This window comes from Symphalangus syndactylus, chromosome 21 (assembly GCF_028878055.3).
Source record: "Symphalangus syndactylus isolate Jambi chromosome 21, NHGRI_mSymSyn1-v2.1_pri, whole genome shotgun sequence".
Taxonomy (NCBI): domain Eukaryota; kingdom Metazoa; phylum Chordata; class Mammalia; order Primates; family Hylobatidae; genus Symphalangus; species Symphalangus syndactylus.
The window spans coordinates 24,512,663-24,527,941 of NC_072443.2; the positions used below are offsets into that span (position 1 = coordinate 24,512,663).

Here is a 15,279-nt window from a genome sequence, read left to right on the forward strand (position 1 = left end):
TCAACTTACGATTTTTCAGCTTTAAGATGGTGCAAGAGTGACAGCATTCAGGACGTTTCTTGATTTATGATAGGGTTACATCCCAATAAACCCATTGTAAATTGAAAATATGGTAAGTTGAAATGATATTTTTAGTTTTCGATGGGTTTATTGGGATGCAATCTCAATGTAAGTTGAGGAGCATCTATATAGTAATAATCTATAAGAAGGGCCAGGCTATTTGAAAATCACCTCTTCTTCCTGTGGATTATAATTGATAAAATTAGATAAAAACTAGAATCTAATCTTACTTTTATATAAAAAGATTCTTTTGAGTACTTTTTGCAGTTCTGGTCATTAAACCTCTCAATAGACTTAATGAAATTTTGAATTGTCCAGAAATCTCAACTAAAATGTCAAGCAGATGGACTGAGTTCTGTTTGAATGAAAGCTTTTTTATTCAGTGTGGGAATCCAAAGATCAAGAGAGGTCATGATGAAACATCATAAAAACATAAAGAATATATAATGGGCAAATAGACTTCATCAAATTATGAGTTATTAAGAATAGAGAGGTACTTGAAGGTTAGAACTTTAGGCACAGTAATAGACCTGGGAAATGGTATTCCAAGAGATCTTGAAGTCTGAAAAATCCAGAAGGCTTTAGATGCTAGTGAGTAGAGATTTTATCTTTATTGGTGTAGAACTGTCTGCCATAGTATACATGAAAGTGTAACATGCCTTTAAGGGGATATAAGGATATATCTGCCTTTAAGCAATAAGGAAAATAATACATGTACAAAAAAGAATATAATATTTTACTTCTGAGATCAACTTTATTAAGAGAAATCTTGCATTCTCTGCCAATCTGAAGATACACATGTGGGCTAGCACAGAATATATACACGAACTACACACACCACACCATACATACACACACTCCACACCATACACACACACACACACACACTCATACACACTCAAACTCTCATACTGCCTTCTGAAGATTACTGGTAAACAAGGCTGGCCTGCAGACAAAATCAGAGAAACAGCTGCTCTTTTAGAGCAAAGACATTAGGTAAGCACGAGAAGGGGAAAAAAAGGAAATTTTAAAGGGCACTTGGTGGTACCCCCAGAAATTGTATCTTCCAATAAAGGGACAGTCCTTGGGAATGATTTACATTCAAAGTGTGGTTCAGGACATCTTGACCATCTGACAATCAGCAAGCATTTCCCAAAATGTGGTCCTTGAAACATTAGTCCTGGGGAGATTCTTGATGAAAATAAGGTTCTGAAAAGTCTTGCGGAAAAGATATGTGAAATTTTGTTGTGTATAAACCATTTAAAAAAACAGTAATCATTAGTCTACTTAAATTATAAAGAATAGCATCAGTAACAATAGGCCATGAAACAAATTAAAAATATTTTTACCTAATTTAAATCTTCGTGGAAGCTTCACTCTTTAAACGTAAAGTAAGCTGAATATCACCTAATTTTGTTTTAAAGCTATTACACTGTTATGGGAAATTCTTTAAAAATTGTATTTGGCCTTATTTTAAAAATTTTAAGTGAGTTTTAAAGATAAATTACATTTTAAAACTCAAGAGACTTTTTCTCTACATTTAAACATGAGTTCATCTACTAATGTGCAGAGTTTTCTATTATAAAAATGTTAAAACTCCACATAGGGCCTCTTCTACAGATGGCCTTCACGTAAGCTTGCAAATCTAGAGTAGAACTTATTACCTAGCATTATATTAAAAAAACTGCCCCAAAACTCAGTGGATAGAAACACATATTATTTCTAATGATTTTGTGGCTTGTCTGGGTTCAGCTGGGTAATTTTTCTACTGGTCTTGCTGGAGTCTTGCAGTCAGATGGCGGCTGGGCCAGAGTCATCTGGAGGTTCACCTAGGATGCTGGGGCAGCTGCATCTTTCTTGCTCTCCATACAGTCTCAGAGGACTTCCATGCAGTTTTTTTTTTTTTTTTTCAGCAAGGTGGCTGGGCTTTTTACACAGTGGCTCAGAACTCCAGGAGCACAAAAGGAAAAGCTGTCAGTGTTGTAGGACTTTCTCCTTTGTTCAGCTAAAAGCTGGGTTCTTGTGTCACACGACCATGGAAGATTAGGCTCGCAGACACTGTGAAGGGTGAAAAAGACAGGGTTAATCGGGTGAAAAGGAAAAAAGGGAAACAGGGACTCTCAGCAGCAAAGTGAGAGTCCTGCTACTAGGCTTCCCTCCGTGCAGACTGAATCCACGGATACCTCCTCGGAAGAGGAGAGGCCAGGCTCCTCCCCTCTGCAAAGGGCGGGAACTTCCCACAGCTCCACCCCCTTCTCCCAGTGCGCAGGTCAGTTGGAGGTTCTCCCGGTACACCTCTATACTAGGTTGTCTCACCTGGAGGGCCATGTTACGACTTTTATGTTCCCCAGGCACTTGTGTCTTTGTGGAAACTTTCATTCATTAAAGAAAGATTAAAAATTATATTTTATGATTGCATTGGTACAAAGATGAATATATTAATATTCTTTGAGCTAAGAGTTCTCTCTTTTCTTCTACATCTAAAAGAAGTTAAAACATTACTATGGGATATGAACGCTAAGCACTATTGTGTCTAATGGATAAGTCGGCCTTGGCTGCCAGGCCTTCTGTTGCATCCCATCAGTTACATCAAGGTACAGGCCAGGCTACTGTGAAGGGACTATGCAGGGCTACCTACCAGGAAGTAGCGTTCACTGGGGGCCATCTTTGGGGATTAGCTATCACTTTTGATCAGAACACAGTTTCAAGAAAAGATACGTCAACCGGTATCTTTTAACTCATGACTTTGTGGAAATGATAAGAGGAGAGTATAGTTTTCTGATGTAATCGAGAATGTAGATTTACCAGCTGTCCCCACTGGGCTTTGAACTGAACTTATATTGGGCAATAATATCTTTGTTCCCAGAAATTTCACTGCAGTTTGTTTTGTGCAATTGTTTTGTTTCATCTAATGTTTTGTATTAATTTACTTATTTTCAGGAAAGTCAGAAAAACCTCAGTGACCTGGGTTTTGGTCAATCTGTGCATATCAATGTTGATTTTCAACCTCCTCTTTGTGTTTGGAATTGAAAACTCCAATAAGAACTTGAAGGCAAGTGATGGTGACATCAATAATATTGACTTTGACAATAATGACATACCCAGGACGGACACTATTAACATCCCGAATCCCATGTGCACTGCGATTGCCGCCTTACTACACTATTTTCTGTTAGTGACATTTACCTGGAATGCACTCAGCGCTGCACAGCTCTATTTCCTTCTAATAAGGACCATGAAGCCTCTTCCTCGGCATTTCATTCTTTTCATCTCATTAATTGGATGGGGTAAGTGTTTGCATCTCCCCTTTCTCAGGAATTTAATTTTGTGGAAATCATTTAATTTAAACACTTATTGAAGGCCTAATAGTCCAAGGCCTTGACGTAATTAAGAGGAGATAGAAAATGTAGTGATTGCTGAGAATACTTTCTGTCTAGTAGCTTATATTCCAGTGAAGGAGGCAGATGCGATCAAGGCAAGAATACAAGATACATGATAAACTAACTTAACTAACTTAAAAATGTTAATTTCCTTTAACATCTCTTTTTATTAATTTGATTTGAGATTTAGGCCACAAATAATTAACTTCCAGCTACTTTAAAAGAAATGTTTCAAGAAAGACAATCAGAGTGACTCTTTAAGCAAAAATATTTGAAAAATTTATTGGGTTCCAGCAAAGGAAGACTTGTTTCAGGGATATCTAAATTTAAATGTATTCAAGTGATGGAGGAATTATGCTACTGAAACATGACAATTCTGGTTAGAGTTACAAAGAAACCAGAAATAGGATTGATATGTAGAGCCATCACTAAAAGGGAAGGGAAAACACTTGGAGAAAAATTATATCCACTGTCGACCCACAGCTGTAGGATCACTTTGTATATTGTCCATCGTGAAAACAACATACATCCTGAAGAGGGTCAGATGTATAATTCATGTATGGTCTTTTATAATTAATCCAAGTCTGGATAAATCATTAATTCTGTGCCTCTCTTTATCACATAGGAGTCCCAGCTATAGTAGTGGCTATAACAGTGGGAGTTATTTATTCTCAGAATGGAAAGAATCCACAATGGGAATTAGACTACCGGCAAGAGAAAATGTGAGTTTATATTTTTTTAAATGTCCAATTGTTTGACCTAAGAGTGTAACTGTTCAGTGATATTGACTCCAAGTATCACTGTAATTTGCATTTCACTTTATAATTGTCATGTTTAGTGGTAGACATTTGAAATTCTCAAAGAACACATTATATTTTCAGTGTGATGACATGGAAATTTCCCATAAGTCCTTTTGTAAAGCAAGTAATCAACTTCGAAATTTATAAATGTGAACTTTCTTATGTTAAATTTGTCTTCTTTCATTAAATCTGAAAATCGTGATACAATAGGTATTATCCTTAGTAATCCTATATCTTAGTTTTCTCATCCAGAAAATGGGAATAACAATAATAGTAATTCCTGTTCTGGGGTTACTTCAAGGGATCAATCAAGTGTGAAAACATTTAATAACTTGAACACTCTCCATATGTCTCGCTCATATAAACCGATTCTATGTTGATATGATTTTAATGGATATTTCATGATGATTTATCACACATAACAAATTCTTCCTGTGATTCCAGTGTGAATAATTAACTGTTGTAACAGAAGCATCTGACTGTATGACATTTGCTTTTTTTGTGGGGGGGAGAAAAGAAAGTGGAGCTGAACTGAGACTCAACTCTTTATATGCATTTCTGCTACCAAATGGCAACTGCTCTTCAATTTGTCTTCCCTTCTCATTTTATAAATCTAACTATTCTTATCTCCAAATTCCACCTGCAGTCCCAAACCAACACAAATGAAAGCAAAACTTTTGGAAATGGGCAAGTACACCAAGGGAAGGCTGTGGTGTCAGGGAACTCACCTCTTTCTCAGGGGCTGATCATGCCCAACTGTAGGCTGGGGAGCTGACTGCCCGGCCTTATTTCATGCTCCCAGACACTACGTTTGATTATGGTTAAATATCGTTTTAGGTTTTAAAATTTTAACACCATGAGTAGAAATATCTAATTAGAGATACCCAAGATGCAAATATCTCACAGGCGAGGTAATTCACTTCAAATTGCATTATTAATTGGTGTTAACCAAGGCACAGGGCTAGACTCACTCCTTTAAAAGTCTTCAGAAGAAAGAAGCCAACTGACTTAAATTTATTCACACTGAGCTATAAATAATTAAGGGCAGCTCCTTTCCTGATTACGGTGTTAGTTGTTGGGGAAGATATGAGGCAACTGATAATAAGAGAAGCTGGGGAGAGAGGAAAGGATGTGTGACATAAGCATCTGCCTCCTCCTGGACTTTCTCCCCCACCTTCCACCCTACACACATGCCATCAAGGGCCACATTTCTTCAGGATGTATTGAGACTCAGGAGGGATTATTTTTGGTTTTCCTGAGTTATTCTCCTAGCAGTTGCTCCTCAAGAGCCTGTGCACTCCCCTGTTGCTCCAGTTCTGCCAATCATCCTGGAATCCCTGACCCAGTTACCTGAAGTACTGCTGTCTCTGCATAGACCCGGTTACAGGGTGAATTTGGGCAGGCCACATTCCTCTTTAATGTTCTACCCCGCCAGTTCTCTGTACCACTACTACGTAGGCTGTTTCAGACATTCCCGAAGGGTTGAGGTTAACATGGGAAATTATAATTGGAGGGAAATTTTTCAAGCATTGCTTTTATGCTGAATCTGTCTTTCCCTATGTTCCATGGCAAACCTAGGAGTTAAACACTTCATCTGCATCCAATTATAATGCTCTCCAGACCTGAAGTCCATAGCTATTTGTCAGATCAATCTCCATCATCCTGAAGATAAACTTGGCACTATTTTATTTATGGATGGACTTATTATTGTATCTGTTACAGGCAAGAATGCCTTTGCATTTTAAAATTCATTATAGAGAATGGAACATCATCTCAGGTTCCTCCTAGGTCATTCAGATTAGAAATATGATTTACAATAATTTAAATTAAAACTATTCCAATGCAAAAAAATTTAGAAATCCTTTTGAGTGTATAATAATGGTGTTTTACAAAACTCCAGGGGAAAGAAAATAAAATTAATTGAATGCCAAATATGTGCCATAGCTTCTCACATCATTGTAATACCTAATGGCCTATCTGACACCTCCACTTGACTGTGTAATAGACATCTCCTCAACTTCCCTCCCATACCTGCTCATCTCATCGTCTTCCCCAGTTAATAGTAATTCTATCCTTCTAGGTGCTCAGATTTTGGAGTCATTCTTAATTCCCCTACATACCACATCCAACCCATCAATGGATTATTTTGCTTTACTTTTAAATGTATCAGGAATCAGACTATTTCTTAACATCTCCTCTCCTGGTCCAAACTACCCATATTACTGCAATAGACTCCTAGCTATTAGGTTGGTGCAAAAGTAATTGCAGTTTTTGCCATTACTTTTGTACCAACCTAATATTTCCTACTTTTGCTCATGCTGTTCTCTCAGCACTCTACCTGGAGTAATGCTTTTAAAACTCAAGACAGATCATGTCATGTCTCTCCGTCTTGTCTAGGGTACAAGCAATCACCCACAAAGCTCCTACATAATTTGTATCTTTCCACTAATCTTATCCATTTACCGTGGTTCAGCCACACTGGCCTTTTTTTCTTTCTTAAGCTGTCACCTCAGGGCCTTTGCATTTGATGTGATTTCTGCCTGGAACATCCTTCCCCATTATCTACTTCAGGTCTTTGCTCAAATACAGCTTTTTTCCATGAGGTTTTCCCTGACCACTCTATTTAAAAGGAAACACCCCTCCCCTCCACACACATATACACAGTAATTTCTACTCTCATTACCTGATTTACTATTTCTCCATGGCATTTGTCACCATCTGACATATTGTGTATTTTATTTACTTTGTTTTATCTATTTCTCTGCACTAGAATGTAACCTCACTAAAGAAGAGATTTTTGTTTTGTCCACTGCTGATACCTTGGTGTCTAAAACAGTGTCTAGCATATAATATGTACTCTGTAAATATTTGTTAAATGAATTAATTAATTCTTTCAACAATGCCAGTAGGTGGTTACTATTATTCTCACCTCAGATGAGAAAAAAACACCACTACAACCACCACCACCAAAAAACAAAACAAAACAAACCAAACCCCACAAAACAAACAAAAAACAGGTACAATGAGGTTAAATAACTTTTTCAAACTTTTTTTAAACATTAATATTTAAAAAATGCCCATCAAGGCCAGGCGCAGTGGCTCACGCCTGTAATCCTAGCACTTTGGGAGGCCGAGGCGGGTGGATCATGAGGTCAGGAGATCAAGACCATCCTGGCTAACACGGTGAAACTCCATCTCTACAAAAAAAAAAAATACAAAAAAATTAGCCAGGCGTGGTGGCGGGCGCCTGTAGTCCCAGCTACTTGGGAAGCTGAGGCAGGAGAATGGCATGAACCCAGGAGGTGGAGCTTGCAGTGAGCCGAGATTGTGCCACTGCACTCCAGCCTGGGCGACAGAGCAAGACTCGGTCTCAAAAAAAAAAAAAAAATGCCCATCAGTAGGAGACAGTTTAAAGTTATAGTATATTATTTCACTTTTCTAGTGGGTAGAATTCTTGAAAGTCATAAATCCTCTCAAATGTATAAAATGCAGAGGGATGTTAACGTTTAGCAGATCTTTCAGTTGAGTGAATGTCAATATGTCAATAGCACAGAGAACCAGTATGTACACCTTTCTTAGTCGGCTGAAGTAATTTTTTTTTTCCTCCACAGCTGCTGGCTGGCAATTCCAGAACCCAATGATGTTATTAAAAGTCCACTGTTGTGGTCATTCATCATACCTATAACCATTATCCTCATCAGCAATGTTGTTATATTTATTATAATCTCGATCAAAGTGCTGTGGAAGAATAACCAGAACCTGACAAGGTAAGATTCCCAATGAATGGGAAGCTGCCAGGCAAGGCTCATCCAGCACTTAACACAGCACCATAACACATCCACAGTTCCAGGAGCTTTCAAACTCAGACAATGGCAGGGCTATGTGGTTTGCAGGAGAAATTTTTCTCTCGCACTTTGACCCAGAAAGTGGATCTTCTCGTCTTCTCACATCAGTACAGTCTGCTCTCAATATCCTGGGTTTCCACATCTGTGGATTCAACAAAGCGAGGATCAACTAAAAACTAAACCTAGACTTCAAGAAAAAAAATTTTCTTCCCTTATCCTAAATATTCAAGAAATCATATTTGGATAATTAAGGAAATGAGAGGGTTGTGGGGAAATGCTGGTACCTGGATTTTCATTTTATTAATACAATCCAGTACCTGTTGGCTATATTTTACATGTATTGCTTGAATTACACAATAGCACTAAAATTTCTTGTTTGTTTTATTTTATTATTATTTTTTGAGACAGGGTCTTGCTCTGCCATCCAGGCTGGAGTGCAGTGGCACGATCACAGCTCACGGCAGCCTCAACTTCCTGGGCTCAAGCGATCCTCTCCCCTCAGCCCTCAGAGTAGCTAGGACTACAGGCACACACTACCATGCCCAGCTAATCTTTTTCTATTTTTCATAGCGATGTAGTCTCTGTAAAAAAGAGGCTGGTCTTGAACTCCTGGGCTCAAGTGATCCTCCCCAGTTGGCCTCCCAAAGTGCTGAGATTACAGGCATGAGCCACTGTGCCCAGCCTTAAATTTTTTAAATTAGTGGCAAACATACAAAAATTTGGAGAGCTCACTTAAAAATTAAATTTTCAGCAGGGTGCAGTGGCTCATGCCTGTAATTCCAGAACTTTAGGAGGCCGAGGCAGGTGGATCACCGGAGCTTGGTAGTTTGAGACCAGCCTGACCAACATGGAGAAACCCTGTCTCTACTAAAAATACAAAATTAGGTGGGTGTGGTGGCACATGCCTGTAATCCCAACTACTCGGGAGGCTGAGGCAGGAGAATCGCTTGAACCTGGGAGGTGGAGGTTGTGGTGAGCTGAGATTGCACCATTGCACTCCAGCCTGGGCAACAGGAGCGAAACTCCATCTCAAAAAAAAAAAAAGAATTGAATTTTCTCTTGGAAAAATTGGAATATCTGGCCACTCTAAGCTGACATTCCCTGGGGTGGGGGGGTCATGTGCTTTCTGATTTACCAGTTCCCATCCGTACTGCTTCTCTCCTTTCTACAATCTTTCTGGCTCCAAAAAACATTTTCATTGTCATCCCTGATATACAACAAGAGCATTCGTTTGGAGAGACAAAAAACAGAAACTGTTAAAAACATATACTCTACCCTTCCTGACCCCATCTCCATAGCATAAATTGATAGGAATATAGTGCTAATGAGACTATGAGTTCAGATTTAATTCTGTAAGATTTTGCTCATATAGTAAGTAGACTTAATAAAAGCAAGCACATCTGTGAGCTTATAGCAAGCTTACAAATAGGTCCACTTAGTAATACCAGATAAATAAAAGCCACCTTCTTTAGTGGGACTATATCTTTTTTTCCCTTTTAATGTTAACATTTTATTTAAACCAGTACAAGCACCATGCTTAACAAAAGACTGTCCAAAATAAACATGCAATATGAACTAGCAGAGACTGAAACCACAGCTTAAGAAGTTGTGCCAGTTGTTGTTTTTTTTAAATGATGGCAGAGAACTGTTAAAGACTAAACCATTAATGTTTCAAGCCTCCTGAATGAGATTATATTGGACCATCGAAATCAGTGGGAAATGCCCTGGCATGTTAATGATCTCAAACAATATTCAAGTAATTATATTTATATGAATTACACTCCAAAAAGCAAGAAAATACAATTTCTATCACAAGATTACTGTTTATAAGCACTGATTTGAAATGTCAAATGGCATAATAAAAACAGATTTCTCAAGAATATTCAGCTTTGGACCATTGGTTTTAAGTGGCCTAGAAGATTATTACATTCTTTCAGAAATACAAAATAAGACTTGTCCAGAAATGTTTGAAACACATCCTCACAAAAGTTGTAATGGCTCAAACTCTATAGATTCCAGTATTATCAGTTTATTGAACAAATAGGGAAAGCAACCATAGTAAGAATACTTGAATTTATAGAATACAAGTTACCCTCTACTTCCACCAAATATCAGCATTTAAACTTTTATGAAAATATCTATTCATCACTAGTCCACATATGGATTAATGACATTGCTCAGGTTTTAAAAGTAGTTCAAACAGTTTTTAAGTACACCTTCCTTAATATCTATATGGGTTGGGGGGAAACAGCCAAATTTAATTTGGCAATAAACTCCCCTAACTGGAAATTTTTAGCTAAAGTGTCAGACAAGGATATAGTTTATGGCTACATTTGACTCCCGAAAATAGGAGATAAAAAGGGAGGGAAAAGTGCTGACACAAATTTTGCCACACAGATTATTCAGTAATGACAGTAAAAAAATTTAGCAACACAGTCTTAACAGTATGTTTAACTGCACTAGGCATTTAGTAAACTTTTAGAACTAGACAATTTGAACATTTATTTTAGAAGTCAATTAAACAAAAGCAGTCAACCAACTTTTTTCCTAATATAATTGCATCAATACCAGAACAAAGTGATCACTATTTAAAACTCAGACATTTTGGAATTTCAGCATAGTAACCTGAGAAGTTTTCTTCATGTGTGTTTTTGTTGTCATAGAAACCACACTAAATAATACTGTGATTGCCAGTTGATTTTATTTTGACATTAGATGCTATGCAGAACTTATGCAGGGCCAACAATTTCAAAACTAACGTTGACTTAGAAGATCATGAAGGAGGGTCCCAGGAAAAAAGCTGCTGCCAAAAAGGAAAGAATGATTAAGACTGAATGGGAATAGTTGTACCAGAAAGATACGGAATATAAAAACTGGAATTATGAAACCTGGAATTATTATTCGGGGGATGGTAGAAAAAAGGCACTAAATAGGAAATATACTTGAAAGGAACAATGCAAAATTTAGTAAGATGAAAGGGAAATCTATACAAATGTTTGAGAACACTTTAGAGCATGGGATTTGTAAATCTCCCCATAGAACAGATAAAATAAAAATGTCCTACTGATCCTCTAGCCTCAATCTGTTGTGTTGCAAAAAACATGTTATTGACTAGGAGTCAGGCAAGCTCAGAAAAGCATGGTTTATCACAGCTCTTCGCTCCTGTTAAAGAGAGTAGGGGAACTAAGAGTTCTAATGTATAGCAGGTTAATATTATCTGACATTATGGAGGACCTCCAAATTTAAAAATAAAACTAAAACATGCAAGAAAAAATAAGGAACTTCATTTAAAAATACATTCTTGCAGCACTAGTTTCTCTTATTCCTGAAAACCAGGTGAAACAAAACCTCATTTCCTTCATCTAAAAACATTAAAAACACTCTCCACTCACTTGGATTACATTTGCATTTCTACAGAATTATATGCATGTTATTCTCCAATATCAAAATACCTGTTTAAAGAATTCTTAAACTTCCTGGGTGGGTTTTCTCTCTCTCTGGAAATTGGAACAAAGATTCTTTTCCCTCCAAGAACCCAAACAAACACCTACTCTAGAACCTCCTCATCTCCAACTGACTTTCTATTGCTTCCTGACTTCTAAATTAGTGAAGCCAAGGTTGAGAACAGAAGATGTTCTATTCAATATCGTGAAAATTCCAACTATCTTTACTTCTCACAGAAACCTCAAAAATAAAATGCAAAGAACATATGAATGGAAAACATGCCAAAATTTAAGTTTTGCTAGTTTTGAGATGACTAAGATGTTCTTTTTTTTTTTTTTTTTTTTTTTTTTTTTTTTTTTTTTTTTTTTTTTTGAGACGGAGTCTTGCTCTTTCGCCCAGGCTGGAGTGCAGTGGCACAATCTCGGCTCACTGCAAGCTCCGCGTCCCGGGTTCACGCCATTCTCCTGCCTCAGCCTCTCCGAGTAGCTGGGACTACAGGCGCCCGCCACCACACCCGGCTAATTTTTTGTATTTTTTAGTAGAGACGGGGTTTCACCGTGGTCTCGATCTCCTGACCTTGTGATCCGCCCGCCTCGGCCTCCCAAAGTGCTGGGATTACAAGCGTGAGCCACCGCGCCCGGCCTAGATGTTCTTAATATAAGAATTCACTCACCAAATTTGGTTAGTCTCTAGACCTATTATCAAATTAATGTTCAAAGGTTACTTATATATTTGTTTTTACAAGTATGCCAAATAACAGAATCTTTGCTTTATGCCAAGAATACTATCATCTAACAAGACTGGTTTAGTTAACTATTCAAGCATCCAGTTCAGAATATCTTCTGACAATTAGAATATAAGACCTGATACTGATGTTTTAACGTTATTAACTATGGCCAAAGTTTTAAGTTAATTTTTTCCTATGGCACAAAACTAATCACAAAGTACACCCAAAGTTATAATTCTCGACTGCCATGTATTCACCAATGCAAGCAGATAGTCAGAATTTTAAAAATATGAAGTTGATTTTATTATAAATTTCAGATATACACATTAGAAAATTATTTTATTTGGACTCTTTAAAAAAGTATTAATTTCACCAAATCTGGAATACTGGCAGTGTAAAAGTCTTAAACTAACTTTAAAGCTAACAAATCAAAGGCACAGTATTAACACATTTAAAATAATTAGTGTTGACAGGACATTAAGCAGTGCTTTATAAATGAAATGTTATTAACCTAGACGCAAAACTGTTTAGAAATGACGTAAAAGGAATGAAGCCCTTGATTATTAAAACCCACCAATTTCTAAGACTAAGATGCTATTTTCCATAAGGAGAAAAGCTAACAGTCATAATTCTATCATCAAATCTAACTCCCCAACCTTAAAAATTAGTGATTGATGAACATAGTTTCTAGACTTGATTAAAAAGATACAGGAAACCAAACAAGATGCAGAACTGATCAATGTACTTGTAATGCAGGTTACACTACAGTAAATTATTCATGGCTTAATACTGGGTCACTCAAGTCTTTGACCCCAAATCAATTTCAATGATTTGACAAGTGATAAAATGCTATTTTCATAAATAAACTGCTAATATCCAGTATTTGTCAAAAGGAGGCAACTGTTGTCTCTCACAATCTAATATATCCACATTCCAATGGAGTCTGTAAATAGTAACAAATTTATAGAAATTAGTCACAAGAGTGCAAAAAGTCCGTGGAGAAAAGTAATCCACCTAATAATTACTAATATAAGGAAACACTGTACAAAGTTTCATTACTATGAAGATGATTTCCTCTTTGATCAAACTTTGCACAAATGAAGAATTTTTCTTTACTGCAGAAAACAAACTGTAAGTAACAATGCATTTTTAGACACAAATAAGTATTTATGTCTGGTTCCAGTATGGTAAGGTTAATACATAAATACTTTAGAAACACAGAAGTTCACATTAGTGGAAAAATCCAAGTTTCTCATGTAACCATTCTTCAGTCAGTTCTTCCGTATTTCTTATTTCAAATATCTTGGTTAGTTCAGCTGTCTGGACTAGCTTATTCTTACTCCCAGCAAATATCATCGTTGTTCAGGCTTACATCCAACAGGACTGGAGAACATAAAGCACAGAGGATATGGAACTCTCCCATCCATTATGTTGATATTTATAGCTATACACAATGAAACGAGGTTGTCGTTCAGGAAGTTCACCTCTACGTTCATCTGGTGAAATACCCTCACTTTCCTCATCCAGTACCACCAGGCGTTTATCCTCGTCAATCTTCATTATAATAGCAACATTGTTCGTTTCTTTGTGAAAACGAGACTTTCTCAGCTTTTCCACTAAATCTTCAGCAACATCAAAACCACCAAAGACCCACTCATTTCCTTTCTGCCGTCAGCGGCCTGTTTGCCTTCACTTGGGCACCTTTTTCTAGTCGGGCTATATCTTAAATATGTACTTTACAGATCAAGGTTAAGTATCATTCTTCCTATATGAATGGTAGTTCATATTAAGGAGAAATACGGTAAAAATATTATCACTGATAAACATTAAAAGTATGTTTACTGAACATAAGTGGTGAGAGTGGAAAGAAAAAATAGTATGTTTAATAGCAATGCAGAAAAACCTTGGTAAAGGCTTCTTTGCCTAATTGCAAATTAGGATATATTTCCTTCATACAAAAATTATCATGTTTGGCCATAGATACCAATCAAATTTGTATTGCTAAATGTTGATTGATAGACTATGGTTCATAAATTGGCCTAGTTATAATGACAAGCAGACTGTGATTTAATTGTTTAACAAGTAACTTTCATGTGTTCAGTAGCTACATAACAAATTGCCCCAAAACTTAATGGTGAAAAATGACAAATGGTTATTATTTGCCATTTGTTGAGTGCTGGCTGGGTAGTTCTGTCTTGACTGGCTTGGATGCTTATTAATGATTGAGGATGACTCACTTTTTTTTTTTTTGAGATGGAGTCTTGCTCTGTCACCCAGGCTGGAGTGCAGTGGCGTGATCTCGGCCACTGCAACCTCTGCCTCCTGGGTTCAAGCAATTCTCTGCCACAGCCTCCTGAGTAGCTAGGATTACAGGCGTCCGCCACCACACCTGGTTAATTTTTTTATTATTATTATTATACTTTAAGTTCTGGGTTACATGTGCAGAATGTGCAGGTTTGTTACATAGGTATACCTGTGCCATGGTGGTTTGCTGCACCCATTAATCCATCACCTACATTAGGTATTCCTCCTAATGTTATCCCTCCCCTAGCCGCCTACCACTGACAGGCCCCGGTGTGTGATGTTCCCTCCCTGTGTCCATGTGCTTCCATTGTTCAACTCCCACCTATGAGTGAGAACATGCAGTATTCGGTTTTGTGATCTTGTGATAGCTTGCTGAAAATAATGGTTTCCAGCTTCATCCATGTCCATGCAAAGGACATGAACTCATCCTTTTTTATGGCTTCATAGTATTCTATGGTGTATATGTGCTGCATTTTCTTAATCCAGTCTATCACTGATGTACATTTGGGTTGGTTCCAAGTCTTTGCTATTGTGAATAGTGTTGCAGTAAACATACGTGTGCATATGTCTTTATCGTAGAATGATTTATAATCCTTTGGGCATATGCCCAGTAATGGGATTGCTGGGTCAAATTGTATTTCTAGTTCTAGATCCTTGAGGAATCGCCACACTATCTTTCACAATGGTTGAACTAATTTACACTCCCACCAACAGTGTAA

The 15,279-nt window shown here is 37.3% G+C and overlaps 1 protein-coding gene and 1 pseudogene across 2 annotated transcripts in view; one reads left to right on the forward strand and one right to left on the reverse strand.

Moving 5' to 3' along the window:
- Nucleotides 1–15,279, forward strand: part of ADGRG7 (adhesion G protein-coupled receptor G7) — a 73,929-nt gene that overhangs the window by 31,209 nt on the left and 27,441 nt on the right. For both annotated transcript variants that reach the window (XM_055259360.2, XM_055259361.2), the window contains 3 exons: nt 3,001–3,347; nt 4,066–4,162; nt 7,852–8,007. In XM_055259360.2, the coding sequence (XP_055115335.2) occupies nt 3,001–3,347; nt 4,066–4,162; nt 7,852–8,007 (600 nt within the window). The remainder of the gene's footprint in view (nt 1–3,000; nt 3,348–4,065; nt 4,163–7,851; nt 8,008–15,279) is intronic.
- Nucleotides 13,380–13,914, reverse strand: LOC129471093 (glia maturation factor beta-like; annotated as a pseudogene).